Raw genomic sequence first — 19,609 nt, forward strand, 5'->3', positions numbered from 1 at the left:
ATATGTCAGTCGTGCAACAGAGGAGCAACTGCCAACCAAAGACTATCTCATCAAGAGTTTTTACGTGACTTCACAAGATTTTACTTGTCATTGTGAACACTTCTGTTACTTTTATCATTATTCGCAAATACGGTTTTTTCACTTTTATCTGTCATTCCACCACCATCCCATCCTTCTAGATCATCTCTCATTTTTCCATACTATTTTTATCACTATGTCTTTTACTGTTGTAATTTGGCTAGGCTGATGATGGTCCGCAGTGGACAGAAACTAGTACCTTTTAACGTCATTGTAATGTTTTTGTAAAAACATTAAATGATTTTTTAGTATTGAGAAGGTGGAATATTAAAATTTTGTATTTACTTTAAGCATAGATGGGATTTTGAACGAATTTTGAATTATCGAGATTCTACTGTATACTGTAAATTAACTACTTCTAATATAATTATTGCAGTATTTGTAATAACAATAACAAAGTACATCATACACTTTGGTCCCTGCAGTTCCTCGTAGGCCTACTCCTTCGCCTTCGTCACCATCTTCCCCTGCACAAGTTTGACACAAGTTGAATCTGTACGCTCCTTGCAGATGTACAACTAACAAGCACTGCACTGTCTTGGTCTTACTGTGTTTGAATTTATCACAGTAAGTGCAATGTCCAGGCCGTGTTTCCTGCCTTGATGGTACAGACTGTTCACATTCCACCCCAGATGTTTGATGTTTTCGGATGCTGCATAACTGCTTGCTTGTCTTCATCTTCCTGGTTGAGCAATTTTTTCTCCGAAAACGGTAAAGGTAGTTAGCGGGACGTGAAACCAGTAAGATTATTATTATTACATCGGTGGCGATGACAAGAGGGGAAAGTGAAGGAATCATTAGTATCAGGGGACAAAACCTTATGGTTGTTGAATACTTCAAATATTTGGGAAGGGAAAATCAGTGGAACCTCAATTATCCGTTCCCGGAATATGCATTCAAATTACGTGGTCCCGCAAGCATCGTAATTAAATCACATTGTAAAAGTTCCGCATTATCTGTTCCTCGAAGAAACAATTTCCCGGATCAACCGTCCAGAAATTCCAGTCCTACCAACGCTAAATAATCGATCAATTTTTTTTTTTTTAATAAACTGTATCTCACGAAAGTACGGCTATGGCATATTTATGGATTTTGGCGTTAACGCCCCGTCACTGCTGTAATTAAAGCAAGTACTGTACCGGTACTGGAAAAGCGATCGGCGGTGAACTTCAATCAATCAATACTGATCTGCATTTAGGGCAGTCGCCCAGGTGGCAGATTCCCTATCTGTTGCTTTCCTAGCCTTTTCCGAAATGATTGCATAAGGGACCATCTTAGCATCGCATTCGGGTGGTATTGTTTAGAGAATCTCGGAAAATCATAAAGCAGAGAGTGGCCACAACAATTGCAAGGAGACACGGCACATTTTGACAGCTCTGCTTGAAGACGGAACGAGTTTCATCAAATGTTCGCACTTATAAAACGTCTATATTATGTCCAGGGTTAGATGTTTATATTTTTACATTTTTTCAAACATACTGCCGAAGAGGTTTTCGGCACTTTGCTCAGGGCACTGCAGAGTAACTGGGCTTTCTGGCAGGAATCGAAACTGCTCCATCTCAACACAAATTCAGTATTTTAATATTATCGTACATGATTGTTAGCGAGACCAAAACAGATGTTGCACCTTACATTTTAAAAAAAGAAAGCCATGGGAGGTCCTAATGTAAGACTGAGAATTTTACGTTTTCGTATCAAAATACCAAAAACTGCAGTCGTTTTATTTGCGCACGTTACATTTTAAATGGTTGGTATCATTTCAAACTCGTACTGACATGTGCAGCGAGCGTGCTTTCCAGATGACCTCAAGGCCACGAATAACCGTAATTTCTGAAGTTTTGATATTTCTTTTATCTTTCCAATTTTATTGGATTTGTGACGCGCAGAATTGAATGTAATGCATTCGAGAACTTTTAAGAATCGATACTTACATTCAAAACCATGTTTTCGAGTTCAACATAACCTTTAAAAGTCAACGTAGGCCTAATTTGCGCGGTACGAGATTTCCAGAAACTGACTACGAACAGTATACCGGAGACCAAATTACGATGAAAGAATAAGAAATTAACGAATTTTGCCATCATTTTGGGTGCTTTTGTATCTAATGTGCATTATTTTATTAGATGAGAGAATTACAAACTACTTGGGGTCGATTGTCGTTTGGCTTGGCGTTATTAGATTTTTCGAAGAGTTTGGCTAGCCTAATCAAAGTTGCTGAACTGAAAGAAGTTTTCACGGGAAACTGTCAAAAGATTCCCCTGTAAAATTGAATATAAAGTATCGAGATTTTGAACTCGCGTACCAGTAATTAATGCGGTTTCGAGGTCTAACATGCCCGCCTCTCATCCAGAGGGCCTGGGTTCGATTGCGACCAGGTCAGGCAATTTTACCTGGATATAAGTCTGGTTCTAGGTCCACTCAGCCTACGTGATTACCTTTAATTGTGGAGCTATCTAATGGTGAGATGGCGACCCCGATCTACAGAGCCAGGAATATCGGCCGAGATGATTCGTCGCACTGACCAATCTGGAGGCCTTCGGGCTGAGCAGTGGTCGCTTGGCAGGCAAAGTCCCACTGGGGCTGTGGTTTGGTTTAGGAGTTTTTGTAAGATTATAGTTATACATATTTCATTTTTGTGATGTTGAGCCAAATTGTTGATGTTTTTCATTCATTCCCGGATTTTCCGTTTTCCCGTGTTGTACGTTTTATTTTTATTGTCCCTCGAAAAACGGAGAATCGAGGTTTCGCTGTAATGCAAGTTTAAGGTACCTGGTGCAAAACAGAAAAGTTCGTATGAAATGTAGAGAGATAATACAAGATTTACTATACCCCTATATTAACGTATGCATCAGAGACTTGGGCTTTGACATCAAGAAATAAGAGTAAAATTAAGGCCATTCAAATGAAGCTCCTGAGGAGTAGGGTAGGAAAGACAAGGAGAGACAGAGTAAGAAATGTTGAGCTCAGAAAAGAGATTAGGGGTAGAAAAACTGAGTGATAGGATGGAGAAGAATTGGGATGGTTTGGACATGGAGGAGGGAAAGATACCGAAACAAGTGTTGGAGGCTATCATACAAGGAAAGAGGGGAAGAGGGAGGCCCAGTGCAAGGGGGATGGACTCTGTCAAGAACAGTATAAGAAATAGAAGACTGGACTGGAATACGATTACTGAAGAGGAGTGGTGAAAGGAGAGGAAATGGTGAAGTGCTATCAACATCCTGACCTGGCAGGAGCTGGACAGGGGGAAATGAAATTGATGATCTCTAATCATGTAAACATTTCATATTGTGAAGGAGTTAATTTTTTACCTCGGGGAAACTTTTCCACTTTTTGGTCTCCAGAACGCATATCTTTATTTGTTCAGGTTTTCAAGAGAATCTTCCTGTTTTCGCCATTTGCATACATTAAAGTCCATCGTATTAAATTCTTGGCCCGTGGCACAGTTACTACGCTTTTCCGCGAATTGAATCTCTTGAATTTCAAAACTTGCTGTAAAACTTGAATTTCTCCATAACTTACTTGGAAGTGAAGTCCTGCTGGATAGCAAATTGCAGTCTCATAATGCACTTATGGTTCACATCTCGCACATCCATCTAATGGTAGACTGAAACTGCAGCCACTTCCAGTGCTGCATTCCTTCTAGCTCATTAGGCCAGGATCAGAAATTAGCAACCTGCCTCTCACCGGACAAGGGTAAAATTAAGAGGAGGATTATGGGAGGCAGTTGAGCGTCTCTGTACTCAGTGTATTATACTTCGCACCGCTTTACTTCTAAATTGATGTTTCACAAAACAAATTAGTATCGCCTTACCTCTGTTGCCAGCGCACTACTTCCGCGAGAACAGGTGATCCAATACAACCTCCTAAAATGTAATACCGTACTCAGAGAAGCTAATGAATCGGGATTGGAAACACGCTCTATCGTCGGGTCATGATGTCATCTTCCAAGATGCTTGAGCTCTTACAGACACTAGACACTACAGGTCTAGGATTATACGGGAAGCTGTGGAAATATGTAGAAATCCTAACAAATTCAACAGGGGCACTGGCTATCAATTAAGTAATACCTGGTTGCCAGCCATTAAGAATTTACATAGGTAGTTCCCTTCCCTGTCCCTTTACTATTGTTATTTCATCTCACTGTTTTCCAAATTCGTACGTACCTCATCGTCAGATGTTTCGTTCCAGGCTTTCTTCTGCCAGCTATATGACATCTCTAGTGAAGTGACGTATAGGGAAAGTATCTGCATCCCTTTTATCCTGTTAACGAGGCTGAATCCTCATTCCCAAGATATTACTGCAATGCATGCGACTGTGCAAAACAACTCTTCAGCTAACCTAAGCACTCAAGAAACGTGATACAGTATACAACAGCAGTAGTTTTTAAAAAATCCCTTCAGGCAAGCAACTCAATATTGAAAACATATGAGCTACGAATTTTAGGTAAATAAAATGAGATATTCTTTATTTATTCCTAAAAATTTCAGTCTTTTTCTCAATCATCGTTATCCAGTCGAGTAGATTAGCAGTTTGCCTTTTTCTACCATTACGAGCGCTAATGTGAGTCAATGCAGAGTTTCTCTTAACCCTTGTAACTACAGTCGGTGTGGATATATATTACAAAAAATCAAAATCGCCTGAGGGTAATGAACCAAGGAACACATTACAAGAAGAATTATGTAAATAAATTAATTTGGCTAAGCTTTGAATCTGAAAGAAAATGAATAAAGAAACAAGCAATTTTAGGCTGTATTTCCAGATCTGCATTTAGGCCAGAAGTAGTTTGATAGAGCTATCCAAAACTCATAATTTGAAATCTTTTTGGACCCTTCAGCCTTTCAACTTTCAGCACAATTGAGGGAATTGCTTAATTTTATGTTTTTCAGAGTATGAGGACGCCTACTTTGTCTGCCAAGAAATGTTTTCAACGTTAAAAATGTGCTAATTGAAGAATCTCCTCATTGCCATAAAATGCCATTACAGTGTTTTCTTGAGGTAGAGACAAGAAGTACAGAATGTGCCACTGTATCAAGGTAGCATTCAAGTAGCGAACTACTGTATGCTTCTGCTTGGCTGGTTACGAATTGATTGGTGATTGCAATTTTCGATGGCTGTTTAGTTATTTTTATATATGCTTTTACTTTTGAATTGATTTCTTTAGGTTGCCCACGAATAATCATGTCATCATAATCATCATCTGGAGCAGTTTCCAACCACAGGCTGGGTCTGCTTGGAACATAAGCCTCTCCATCGTTTTCTGTCAATCTTCTGTCACTGTCGTCCAGTTCCTTCCTCTTGCCTCGATGCTCTTCTTTACACCTTTCAGCCATCTGTCCCTCTTGTCTTCCTCGAGTTCTCCTTCCCTTCAACTCCATTTCTAACATCTCTTCTCCCATTCTCTTAACATGTCCATACCATTGCAGCCTTGATTTTTCTGAAGGTATCTCATTAACCATTTTCCAAACTCTCTCATTTCTTACTCTGTCCATTCTTGTTAAACCTGCTCGACACCTTTGAAATTTCATTTCCGCTGCTTGTTTTCTGCTTTCATCCCTCTGCTTCATCACCCACATTTCTGATCGATACGTCAGAATTGGCACAAAATAAGTCTTGTACATAATTCCTTTACACCTATGTGGTACATCCTTGTTTGATATCAATCCTCCCACACTCTTAGAGAATCCATTTGTACACCTTCCTCTTTCATTGATTTCCATCCTGTTTCCTCCATTTCCTTCAATTACACTTCCCAGGTTATATGTATTCTCATACCTGTCAACCCTTCCAATTTACCTGGAAACTTTCCGCTTTTTAACTCTTCTTGCGATTTTCCGATTTATTTTTACTTCTTCCTATTTTTGACCAATATAACCTCCAGTATGGTCAATACTCTTTCCCTAGAATAAATTATTGTGTGCTTGTGTAATTTACGCAACCTCATTTTCAAGCTTTGATGCTTTATTTGGCGGGTGCATTGTCTGTCGCAGGTATAGGCCACATGTTTTTTCCTGCGGTTCTGTAATTTTTCCCCTGTCAAAGTCGAATGTTGATGAGACATGTTGATCTGTTTTGTATGTGGTAGTTTCGCATATTACAGTGCATTCATGTTCATTCTTAGTTCATAATTTTAATGAGTTGAATGTATTTCCGAGAGCTGTGTCGGTGACAGTACTTGGTATTTTCTATTCACATTATGGCCACAAAACTTGACAAACGTTATCTCCAAGTGTTCAGAGATACCTTTAAAACTGAATTTCTGTTCATGATACAGTCTAATAAAGGAAACTATTATGCATTTTGTTCCGTGTTTGTTACATTTTCTTGTAACTATTTTTATGTTTTCTTAGTTTGAGATTTTAAATGTAATGGTCAATTCACCTTGTAACTGTAGATATGGATGCATTTTATGTTGTCTTCTTTACATCGAGACCGTGGTGCAATATACGCGATGAAATCCAGGAATTAAAAAATCTTCCTATTTTTTTTATTTCTAAAACTTGGCAGGTATGTGTTTTAAATTATTTTTGGCAAGAATAACTTTATTTTGAAATGGTTGCAGGTGGTTTGCTAACTACAGCGATACAGACTTCGCCCGCTCAGGCTCGGTGGCCACATCCACGGTGGTTCTACCAAAGGGCCCGCTGGAACAGTTTCCTCACTCCATGGAGCCACACCTCAGACAGCTCGGGATGCCCACCTCACTGAAGAAAGGAGTGGTGACGTTACGAGAAGACTATACTGTCTGTACGCTGGGCGACGTTCTAAAACCGGAGCAGGCTAGAATATTGGTAAGTGTGCCACTGTAGAGCTAGGGTCCCTGTCGTCATCTCTGTGGTGGGAGATGGTAGTCGAATGTGATGTACACTTCAAGGTTTATAGGAATGTGCTGTGATTAAACACAATAGAATCGTACAGATGTCAACACACTGTTCATAGACATGAAATATTACTCTATACAGTGAAATTTCAATACTGCGATACCACATGGTCAAAAAAATGTTGTTGAAGAGGGAACTCAATAACATCTAAAAATTGAATTACATTAACTTGCCTGCCACATCATATAATTTAAGTCCCACTAAAAGGAGGTTTGTGACAACAAGAACGCATACAAGAATCTTCATTTCTTGTTTCCAGTCTTCTGGATCGGTTTGTGAATCAAGGATCTCCACAGTTTTCTATCTCTGCACCACTTGCTTCCTCCAATATTTCTTCTACTTTTACTCCGCTCTTCTCTATACCCTACTTCACCGTACCCATCCACCTCTTTCTGGGCCTTCCCCGTTGTCTTCCTCCTATCATTTTCTCCATGAATACTTGCTTTGGAACTCTATCCTCTTCCATTCTCATCATCTGTCCATACCATTTCAGCTTACTGGTCTCTATCTTGTGTTGCAGTTTAGGGAATCCAATTCTCTCTCTGATTTCTATGTTTCTGATTTTATCTCTTCATGTCTTCCCAATTATTCCTCTAAAGAATTTCATGTCGGCTGCTGTTATTCTGCTTTAACCATGTTTTGTTGTTGTCCATGTGCCCACCGCGTATGTCAAAATTGGTGTGTAATACATAGAGTGCAGAATTTTCTTCTATCTTCGCTGGGACCTCTCGCAGATTGGTAAAGCCCAATGGCTTGTTCGATTCTCTTTCCAATTTCTTCCTTCATTTTACCACCTTCTGCAAGTATACTCCTCATATATTTTAAGCTTCACAGCCTCTAATGGTCTTCCATTTACTTCTTGTCATCACTATAGTGTTTCTTTTCCACACTTATTGTCATTCCATATCCCTCTATTTCCTGATTCCATGCAGTTCTTCCATTTCATCCTCTCCCCATATTACTAAGTTGTCTGCAAGAGTAAGGCCTTTGTCTTTTTGCTTCCCATTTTTGTTGTACACTCTGGTGGATTTCATCCATGACTGTGCTGAATATTAGAGGTTAATGCACTTCCTTATCTATCGAAGTTCTGTTTCTAGATTGAGCCAGTTTGTTTGTCCTATCGTAGTCTTCATACCACTTACACTTTTCATACGTCGCTTTGCTGATTTGTGCAACAGCCCAAGAACACAGAAAACAAACACTGTCAAGTCAACCAAATACAAGAACAAGAAAAAATGCTACTTACCTTGGGTGCAGCAGAGGTGCCAACTATTACGGATTGTCCGTAATTATTACGGATTTCACCTCACGATTACGGAATTATGGTCAAAGGAGAAATTATTACAGAAAAGCTGACATTATCACAAAAAAATCATTTTCTATGGAAAAAGAGAAAAGAAGGAAAAATGTTCAATCCTTTCAAGCCTTTCTCCTAAATCGTCCCCGTTTCAAAGCTTGTGAGTTGGCAACGATACTTATTCGATCGTGACTTCCTTTTGCTACCCATAAGCGTTGTAAAATTCATTGTGAATTCTCCACTATAAATCATTCAGTAATGTTGTATTTGATGTGTTAAGTGTACCTGACAGTTGACAGAAAGATTGAAAAAGAAGTGAGGCTTACATTAAGCACATCTGCACTGGAATCGCTTATGGTTCAGAAGACGAAAATGTTATCAATCACAGTGGGAAGGATTCTTCAAGAAAAACTACATTGAAAAACAACTGCTGCATGAGACAAGGAAAGAGCAACATTTAAAGTAAATTTTATGTAATAATCCTTGCGGTGTAGCCTATGGAGTTCTACCTGTTTTATCAAAGAACTTACAGGTTGTGTGCAAAATTTATTGTGCAATATGATATACTTTCGAATAGATTGCTAGAGGTAAGGGCAAAAGGGGTGTCATTAGCTAGATGGAAGAAGCATGCTTTGGACTTGACTCGAAATATTTCTCGGGGACGGGGGTCGATTACTGATAATCCACTTCAAAGGTTGGCACTTCTGGTGCAGTAAGCTCCAAAAATAAAACCTGCATGGGGCCCAAAATTAATTAAAGGTAAAGAGACCCGGATCTGAAACAAAAATTTACACTTGACAAGATAGTAAAGGCACCAAGTATACTAAATGAGAACAGCAAACTAAAGGTGAGGTCAAATTATTTAATTAATAAATAATAAAATCAATTAGAACTGGGGAAAAAAATTAAAAACTGATACCTTTTACCAAAGATTAAAGAAATTAAGACCGGGTGAGTTGGCCGTGCGGTTGGGGGTGTGCAGCTGTTTGCTTTCATCCAGGAGATAGTGGGTTCGAATCCCACTGTCCGCAGCCCTGAAGATGGTTTTCCGTGGTTTCCCACTTTCACACCAGGCTGTACCTTAATTAAGGCCTCAGCCGCTTCCTTCCCACTTCTAGGCCTTTCCTATCCCATCGTCGCCATAAGACCTATCTGTGTCGGTGCAACGTGAAGCAAATAACAAAAAAAAACAAAAAAACAACAAATTACACACGAACTAAAAATGCAGCTTCTCAAGCCAAGCTACCAATAACAAGAGGCGAGGCCTGCAAAATTAAGGCGTACACCAAAAGAGAAGTTACGCAAATAATAATAAAAGGAATAAAACAAAACATGGAAGTGGAAGTTCAGGTAAGCATTTGCCAGAAGAAAATTTAAGAATTAGGAAAATTAAATTTCAACTCTATATTAACCGTGGTGTTACAGAAAATAAATAAAAATTATTATTATTATTACTATAGGTGGTATGATTTAAATTTAACAGAGGACAAAATTGTTATTGAATTTAACGTGAGGTGGCCTTGGAAGCGGCATAATGCGACACCAGAAGAAGCAGGAAAGGAAGAACGATCGCATTACAAGAAATCATCCAGCACCGGGCATCACACAAAAATTAACGGTACAATTAGAGATCACATTACAAGCACAGGAAAATATTGATAGAATGAAATAATAAGATATCCCCAAAATATAGAAGTAGAAATTGAACAGACAAGAATTCCAACTAAATAAAACTTACAGGATGACCTTTACACTCATAGGCCTATATTCTGTGATTTGAAATTACCTCATCAATAATATAACTACTTTCACATAACATGGTTTCACAATTATTATTTTTTTTACAATTAATTGAACAACCAGAAAACATTGCAGCAAAAGTGAGATTACAAATTTCATTTGCAAAGGCAGAAATTATTTCAACCTTTGAGGTGGGCACCTCTGTCATTCAACTAAACGATAACAAACAAATTAAGGTTGTAAAAAAGTTCAAGTTTCTTTGGGAAATTATAACTTGGAACCTAAATGAACAAGCCTCAATAGAATACAGAACAACAAAACTGAGACAAGCACGAGTCACATGGTCAACATATAAGGAATCTCTCTCGATAAATATCAAATTCAAACATTATGGTTCAGTAGTTAAACCTGAAGCAACTTACGCAAGCGAAACTCTGTTTAAGTTAAATACAAAAGCAACAACATATAAAATCAAAAAAAAAATGGACAGAAGGATCATCAGGACAATCATCAATAAAAAACATCAAGTAAATGGACAATGGAGACTTCTGCATAGTGAAATAGTCTATCGGGAAAGTGAATCAATTGTGGATACAATGCGTAAAAGGAGAATTGCCTTTTTCAGCCACATAGTAAGACTACCAGAGACCAGACTACTGAAACAATTAAATTTCTTTTGGAAAAGTAAAACCAAGAACAACTGGTTGGTTGAGGTCCAGACTGATGTATAAGAAGCGAATATAATAATGAAACAAATTGCAGAGAGAAAAGAGAAGAGGATTCTGAGAAGTAGAGATACAAGACTAAAATTAAAAACAGCCAAACGAAAACAGAGGGCGACCAGGTCCGAAAAATGAAGTTCTGAGAAGAGAAGAGGAAGCTGAGAAAACATTACAACTAATATTGTGAAGACTGTAGTGTGTACGGATTGATTTAAGTGCTCCAATGTGGTCGTAAACTATGTAAATAAATAATAATCAAAGACTGACAGACTTCAGAAAATTGAAAGGAGGATTGGAAGAACCTGTATCAACAAAAAATATCAGAAAGATGGACAGTGGCGGTTAATACCTAACAAAGTCGTGTACAAAGAGCTAGAACCCATTACAGATACTATGCGTAAGAGGAGACTGGGATTCTTTGGACATATCATGAGGATGCAGGACTCGAGACTTCTGAAACAACTAGTACAACACAATCTCGTCTCAAAAAATACCACAACAGGATGTAAATGGATCAGAGAAGTAAGAGAGGATCTGAAGGAAATAGGCCTTACAACAGAAGACACCAAAAATAAGATAAAATTGAATACAAAACTCAAGAATACAAACCTCCGCTTTACCCTTACACAAAACAAACCAACAACACGCACATTTTCAACTGAGGAAAGGGCACGAAGATCGGAGCGTCTGAAGAAGTACTGGGAGGACCGCAAAGCCCGAACAATCCCTTCAAAGAGACCTGAACGACGGACTGACTAAAGTGATCCTATGTGGTCATAAAAGAAGAAGAAGAAGAAGAAGAAGTCCATATTATCAATTTTTTTGGTCGGTGAAGAAAATGCTAATACAATTAAGTACAGAAAATCGTTGCCGAAAAGTCTCTTCAGGTAGGTAGGCCTACATGTTAAGTGTCCCATGGCGACATTAAAAAAACTTATATAACAGTTTTCCTTGTTGAGTCAGTTTACGGTAACATATTCTTGAATAAACTGGATAGTAGAAGTCCTCCAGAAGTTTTAAAAATGTATGATTACTTACAGTATCACAGCAGCATATTTAAGTATAGGTAATCCAACCATTCGCACAGCACAGATTTGAAGACTGGCATACAGCCAGTAAGTTTGAACTCTCATGGGAGAAATCCACTCCTAGTAAAATAAAGAAAAATGATGAAAAGGAATAAAATAAATTACACTGAAGTATGTAAGGCATGGCTTTTGTTTTTTGGTCAACTTATCCTGGAGTATCTCACTCCATTCTGCCGACTAGCAAAGATGTCTTTGTCGACACAGGCGAGGGCACTTCCATCTTGGATCAAGGACCCTGAGCGATTAGCTGGCGCTGAAGAAATTTGTACCTTTGCTCTGCCTACCTTCTTTTTTATCCATGCATCCCAGACCAGTTGCTGTAGTACACTGTCATATCTCTACTCAATATCTATAAATGTCATAAATATTACCATATAGTGTGAAATCTCAATACAACATGAACAGAGAAATATATTGTAGAGGGAGTTATTGTTAGGACAGATTTAGGATAACTGGTTCTCATGTCAGTTGATGAGACTTTTCTCTCCACAGCTCTGTTAACCGTGCTGTTCAGTGGAGACCTTTAGCTTGATGGTTGCAGAATAGTTTCTATAATTATCCATAATTACAGGTATATGCTTTGCACGTTAATGTGTTGCTATGTAAATTACTGTCCCTAACTGTTCAGTGTTATTGTATTCAAAATCAAAATATTTCTACATACACCCAAAAGCAAAATTAAAATTTAGTTGCACGCACACATCTACAGTAATCAACTTACAAAGACACACATGCATCTGTACATTCCAGAGCAGTCAGTACTTCCGCAAGAGTACCTAGTGAACACGATGCCGAGCTCCATAATTGCAGTCGCTTAAGTGCGGCCGGTATTTGGGAGGTAGTGGTTTCAAACCCCAATATCGGCAGCCCTGAAGATGGTTTTCTGTGGTTTCCCCATTTTTCACACCAGGCAGATGCTGGGGCTGTACTTTAATTAAGGCCACGGCTGCATCCTTGCCACCCCTAGCCCTTTCCTGTCCCATTATTGCCATAAGACCTATCCGTATCAGTGCGACATAAAACAACCTGTAAACAAAAATAAACAAGAAATGGGGGAAAACCTATATACCCCCATAACATGGAAGTCCACTAGAGGTGAAGTACAAGGGCTGCTAGCAGGAGTGTACCTAGTCGTAAATTTCCCAGTACTGGAACGTACGATTATGTATTATAGTAGACCTCAAGAACATTACAATGTTATGAAAAAATGAATTCGCTCATTCTGATGTTTGCCATTCATAAGAACAAGTATTAATTTTCTTTTTCGTGATTTAGATTCTCAGCGACTCATTATGTCGACATTTGCCTGCTTGTTCCAATTCCAGTGCACCTCTGGTAGCTAGGTTTGAATGCCTTAGTAGAAAACAAGTGTGTGTTTCCAGTATTTCCCTGCAGCTTTGCCGATAACCAATAGCTTACAGCCTTACGTATTTCAAATGAGAACTCGTGTCATTGGTGAATAAATTGTACACTGTCCCGCAACCACATTGTCAAACTACCAAGAAGCCGTGGGTCGTACGTGTACCAGTATTTTTTTATTTATATGTTGTACGACATCTCACAAATGTGACTGTTTTGCCAAATTGCTGATACGCCACATATGTATTTAAATTGTACATTCATATGCAACTTAAATTTCATTTCCATTTACCTTTTAAATAGATGATGAACAAAATTTGGACATGCGACGATTATGCTATGAAATTTTAAAATCCTATTTTTGTATTCAAAATAAAGTATGCAGCGATTATGTGGTGAAATACAATACTTTATCTCCTGATATTCTATCAGTATAGCCCAAATTGTTGAAATACGCTCGTGCTCATAAATTAAGGATAATTGCATATTGTGGTGTCGCACAACGTGGCACTACACAAAACTGGCGCTAACAGCATAGGCACATGGTGAACACAAACGAAACATATCTGTAAGTCCACGGTATTGGTGATAAGTTCAGAAAACCGTCCCAAAACACGTGCTACATAACGCCACTGTTTCCTGCGCGTGTACCCCGACATCAGTAGGGGATATGATCACCATGCACACGTACACAGGCCGCACAACGGGTTGGCATACTCTGGATCAGGTGGTCGAGCAGCTGCAGGGGTATAGCCTCCCATTCTTGCACCAGTGCCTGTCGGAGCTCCTGAAGTCTCCTAGGGGTTTGAAGATGTGCAGCGATACGTCGAGCAAGAGCATCCCAGACGTGCTCAATGGGGTTTATGTCTGGAGAGCAGGCAGGCCACTCCATTCGCCGGATATCTTCTGTTTCACGGTACTTCTCCACGATGGCAGCTCGGTGGAGCTGTGCGTTATCATCCATCAGGAGGAAGGCGGGGCCCACTGCACCCCTGAAATGGCGGACATGCTGGTGCAAAATGACGTCCTGATACACCTGACTTGTTACAGTTCCTCTGTCAAAGACATGCAGGGGTGTACGTGCACCAATCATAATCCCACCCCACACCATCAAACTACTACCCCCATACAGGTCCCTTTCAAGGACATTATGGGGTTGGTATCAGGTTCTTGGTTCACGCCAGATGAGAACCCGGCGAGAATCACTGTTCAGACTATACCTGGACTCGTCTGTGAACATGACCTGGGACCACTGTTCCAATGACCATTTACTGTGTTCTTGACACCAGGCTTTACGGGCTCTCCTGTGAACAGGGGTCAGTGGAATGCACCTTGCAGGTCTCCGGGCGAATAAACGATGTCTGTTCAGTCGTCTGTAGACTGTGTGTCTGGAGACCAGTGTTCCAGTGGCTGTAGCAAGATCCCGAGCAAGGCTACCTGCAGTACTCCGTAGCCGTCTGCGGGTACTGATGGTGAGATATCGGTCTTCTTGTGGTGTTGTACACTGAGGACGTCCCGTACTGTAGTGCCTGGACACGTTACCTGTCTGCTGGAATCGTTGCCATAATCTTGATATCACACTTTGTGGAACACGGAGGGCCCGTGCTACGACCTGCTGTGTTTGACCAGCCTCCAGTCGCTCTATTATTCTACCCCTCATAACGTCATCAATATGTGTTCGTTGACCCATTTTCACCACACGGTCACCATTAGCACGTCTGAAAACATCTGCACCGTACTCTGACATGCACCAACACACCTCTGCGCATTTGGACTGCTGCCAGCGCCACCGTGCGAGGACCGCAGATCAAATGCACCACATGGTCATACCTCGAGGTGATTTAAAACCGCAAACTGTCCACCATAGCGTTGTTTCACCATGTATCAGCATTATCCTTAATTTCTGAACATGAGTGTAGATGAGTTTTGAAAGCAGATTAATGTCTGAAAGATGTAAACAGATCTTGTACATGTTCCGTTGAAATGAAATGGCGTATGGCTTTTAGTGCCGGGAGTGTCCGAGGGCAAGTTCGGCTTGCCAGATGCAGGTCTTTTGATTTGACTCCCATAGGCGACCTGCGCGTTGTGATGAGAATGAAATGATGATGAAGACAACACATACACCCAGCCCCCGTGCCAGCGAAATTAACCAATTGATGTTAAAATTCTCGACCCTGCCGGGAATCGAACCCGGGACCCCTTGACCAAAGGCCAGCACGCTAACCATTTAGCTATTGAGCCAGACACATGTTCCATTATTTTGTAACTACTCTCTCCTATCTGAACCACTCAGCACCACATTAGTCTGAATGTCGGAGGGTTTTACTCATACTTGCCTAATGTTAAATTGGACCTGTGCAGGCTGCAGGTGCGAAAATAATTGGACCCAAAAGGGTTAAACCTAAATAATATGACCAAACAGCCTGGGCAACATTAGAGAAGTTTATTATTTGTTTAGCGTATGACTTACATAAAGCACAAAACAATGGGGAATAAACAAAGAAAAGATAAACAAGTTCATAATGGACACCTTCCAGCAGCCCTTATGAATTACAGTCCAGGTTCTTGAGCCATTCAACTAAATCAGGTGTCATATCAACAAAATCTTGTCGCCTGAGTAACACATGATAGGACACTCAAAAGGTAATGTGTTGATTGTCCGACTGTCATTCTCAAAGTCGCAGGCAGCTGATGGTTTCCAACCCCTTTTATATGCCAAGACAACACAGCATCCATGATTAAGAGTCCTACGCAAATATAGAAAATAATATCGGGATCCTCACTTCCTTCAACCGCAAATGGTTATCAGCGGATATTGTAAATATTTAACTACAGTATATTACACCCACTGAGCTTGATAGCTGCAGTCGCTTAAGTGTGGCCAGTATCCAGTAATCGGGAGATAGTGGGTTCGAGCCCCACTGTCGGCAGCCCTGAAGATGGTTTTCCGTGGTTTCCCATTTTCACACCAGGCAAATGCTGGGGCTGTACCTTAATTAAGGCCACGGTCGCTTCCTTCCCATTCCTAGGCCTTTCCTATCCCATCGTCGCCAAAAGATATATCTATGTCGGTGCGACGTAAAGCAAAATAGCAACAAAAAAAAAGTATATTACACCCAAGGTATTGAAATGGATAGATTTGTTAACATAATACAATAGGCCTGACACCTGGCACCAGAACCCATACATTCACAGGTTTATGAGAGATTTTCTCTTGCGACTAGTACCAACATATTGACCTTTGTTCCTTCCTCCTATTAACTGCAGGCAGGAGCCAGTTAGGCTTAGATCACATTCATGACTTTATGGTCTCAAGGCTCTTTATATATCACCATTCTCCCATACCATTGTCGAAGGTTTCCTAACCACAAGCAAAAATAAGAGCGTACCTGAGTGAAAGTCAATAAACATCATTATTTAGAAATTATCCGCACTGCCATGCAGTTTGTATCTGCGCATCCGTGCAGCACTCTATCCATGATTTCTGCGTTTCCGGTTAAATAGGGCCCATAACTGCCAGGGCAGCTGGAATCCCAGGGGCCTTTTATTATGCTGTTTTACTCGTCATTGTGGAGGTGTCTTAGTGGACCATTCTTCATTCCATTTCTCTTGTAGCTTGAAGTTGGGAAGTTGATGGTTTTCATGTCTTGCATTTGCTGATGCTCTGAAAAGATTAAAAGTACGACAATTAATTTGCAGGTGCAAGGTATCCTCGGATACCTTCATTATTCTATTGTGTATTGTACTTCTCTGAATTTTGAAACGTTTCTTATGAGAATGTTATGTTTCTCAGGAAATTTGTTGAGATAATATTTTATTGTTTCAGAAACTCTTAGGCCAACCTATGGCAGAATTCAAATTGACGATGAAATGCGTATGGTCAAAAGATGATGGGGCATTCGAAAAGTTCCAAATGAACAAGAAGGCGAAGACTGCAGCAATGGAGGAAATGGAAGTAGAAGCCGGCGAGGATGGCGATGACGAGGACGGAAGTGACGGTGAAGTAGGCGCTGAGTCAGAAGGCTGAACTATGTGGACTGTGTATATAGTGGTATTAAATACCAAAGGTTTTAATGTGTGTGTACCTTCTCCTAATCTATGCTGTGTGCTAGGATTGGGCTCGATCATCAATCCAGCAATAATATTGGTGTACAAGATTCAATACTGTTTTGATAGTATTTTTATATCAAATAAAGACAGCTTATATTTGCTGCTGAGTGATCATCAGAGCTATCCCCAAACAGTGTTATTTTCTCATGTCTTAAATTCACTGAGGTATGTAGTATGTTGGAACCCCCTGCAGGTGTTCCATGCACGAGTGCAAGACAAGCACAGACTCGCTGGGTGTTTGTGCCATTTGAAACTGAAGATCTGCCCCTTCTATTCCTTTGAATTTTTAGTTGGTTAACTCCTTGCAGGAATAATGTCATGTGAAGTTTCTTCTTTTCCCACCAGTTGGTTGGTTTACAAAAGAATTTAGTGCTGTGGTCGAAGGTGTCTCACACGTAAAGTTCCACCTTTCTTTTAGCCAGAGCAATTGAAGACTTGACAGGTAAAACGGACTTATATCATGTAGCTGGCTGGCCAATGGTTTTGACTGTTGGACTGTGAGAATTGTCAGTTCTAACTGCAGTACGTGGCGCCTGACACGTGGAGCGTATGTGTATGGGGGGATCTCAGCAGCCTGCAAGCCAAGCGCTCAATCAGTCTAGTCTCCGCATGAATGTGGAATATTGTGTTTCTCCCACATTGCAGTTGTGATTATATGGTCAAAAACTTCTTATCTGAATTTTTTGAAGGGTTCTCCCTTTGCTGCGGAAAGTAAAATGCAAAGATTAGGTTCCGTAAATAATTATACCAATCTTTTGGGTACATTTGTAGAACTTGCAACAAATTTATATGGATACAGTAAAACCTCGTTTATTTGAAGTCGTTGGGACGCAAAAATCGGACTTCGAATTACGTGATTTTGAATTAACCGCCAACGTGTACTTCGGAAATTCCAACCCTTGCGGCATCACATTATATTCCAAGACCCATTACTGCATCAATTAACCTTGATTCACAGTTTAAAGCTCTCAAATGCCATGGAAAAAACTATTTCCAAAATGTATCCAACAGAGTGCATTTACAGTATTCAAATAATACACTTGGATAACTCACCAGCAAACATAACCTCACGCATTGAAATCGAAAGGAAGAAAACATGATTCAAAGATGAGGAGAAATCTATACTGGCTCCCTTGTGCAAGTGCTTTATTTATTGGATTACTGTACTGTATGCATTTTAGATGCCTTGTGCTTGCACGGAAAGTACCCGACTGTATTAAAACATTGTGGCTTATCGAACTTTCCTATAACGAGGGGAGCAAGTCTCTGGCTTCCGTTCACATTACAACCGTACAGTGACTATACTGGTATGATTTCCCACCATGGCACTTCTAAGACCCATTAATGCATGCAGTCACCTTGATTCTCAGTTTAAACTTTTCAAATGCCATGGAAAATACTATTTCAGAAATTTATCTACAAGGTGCATTTACATTATTCAAATAATGCACTTGTATAAAACAATGACAAACCTAACCTCGCGCAACGAAAGGAAGAAAAACACGATTCAAAGACGAGGAAAAATTATTCTGTTTCCCCTGTGCAGATGCTTTATCTTTTGGATACAGTCTGCATTTTTAGATGCCTTCTACTGGCATCGAAAGTACCCGACGCCCTTAAAACGTTGTGGCCTTTTGAACTTTCCTATGACAGGAAGGAAATCTCTCACTTCCGTGTGCAGTGTGCACTGCATAGCAACACAGAACATTTCCCGGCTGGCAATTCTCTCCTTTAAAACTGTAAGTCCATTTGGCCTTAGCATTTAAAAAATAAAACAAACAATGCAGTTTCATCGGCATTGACAATACTGTTTGGTGTGTACGAATTGATTGTAGGCTATAAGCCACGCTTTTTCGCCAACTGTCGGCATCACCAGTGTTCGTGGATTCACCTCTCCGCACGCTGCCTGCTATGTGATATTGTGGCGTTCCTAAAACACCGAATACAAAATAATTAAGATTCCGCTCGAACATAGCAGATATGAAGCCCAGTGTAGACACGCCGAAGTAGGTGAAAGTGCGTAAAGTTACCCATCACGTTCTGGAAGATGCGTTCTTTCATGACAGAGAAATTTTGAATTTAAATTACTCTGTAAAATACAATTTTTTTCAAAATGTAAAGCCAGCTTCAAATTAAAAGTCTGAATTTCGGTAACGGGACCGACATTGTTCTTCGAATTATGAATTATCAGTATTTCGAATTAAACTATTTAAATAACATGCAAAACCTTACCTCATGTTTCTGGGAACGAGAGCTGCTTCGAATTAGGCAAGATTTTGAATGAACTGATTTCGAATTATCGAGGTTCTACCATATAATTATTTTGGTTTATCCACT

General features: G+C 40.0%; 1 protein-coding gene across 1 annotated transcript in view; it reads left to right on the forward strand.

The window, feature by feature from the left end:
* The window catches only part of RpLP0-like (ribosomal protein LP0-like), a 49,954-nt gene extending 32,551 nt beyond the window's left edge, over positions 1-17,403 (forward strand). The window contains exons 4-5 of the mRNA XM_067154347.2: positions 6,638-6,866; positions 16,989-17,403. Of these exons, the coding sequence (XP_067010448.1) occupies positions 6,638-6,866; positions 16,989-17,189 (430 nt within the window). The 3' untranslated portion in view covers positions 17,190-17,403. The remainder of the gene's footprint in view (positions 1-6,637; positions 6,867-16,988) is intronic.
* The last annotated feature ends 2,206 nt before the right edge of the window (positions 17,404-19,609 follow it).

This window comes from Anabrus simplex, chromosome 10, assembly GCF_040414725.1.
Source record: "Anabrus simplex isolate iqAnaSimp1 chromosome 10, ASM4041472v1, whole genome shotgun sequence".
Lineage (NCBI taxonomy): Eukaryota > Metazoa > Arthropoda > Insecta > Orthoptera > Tettigoniidae > Anabrus > Anabrus simplex.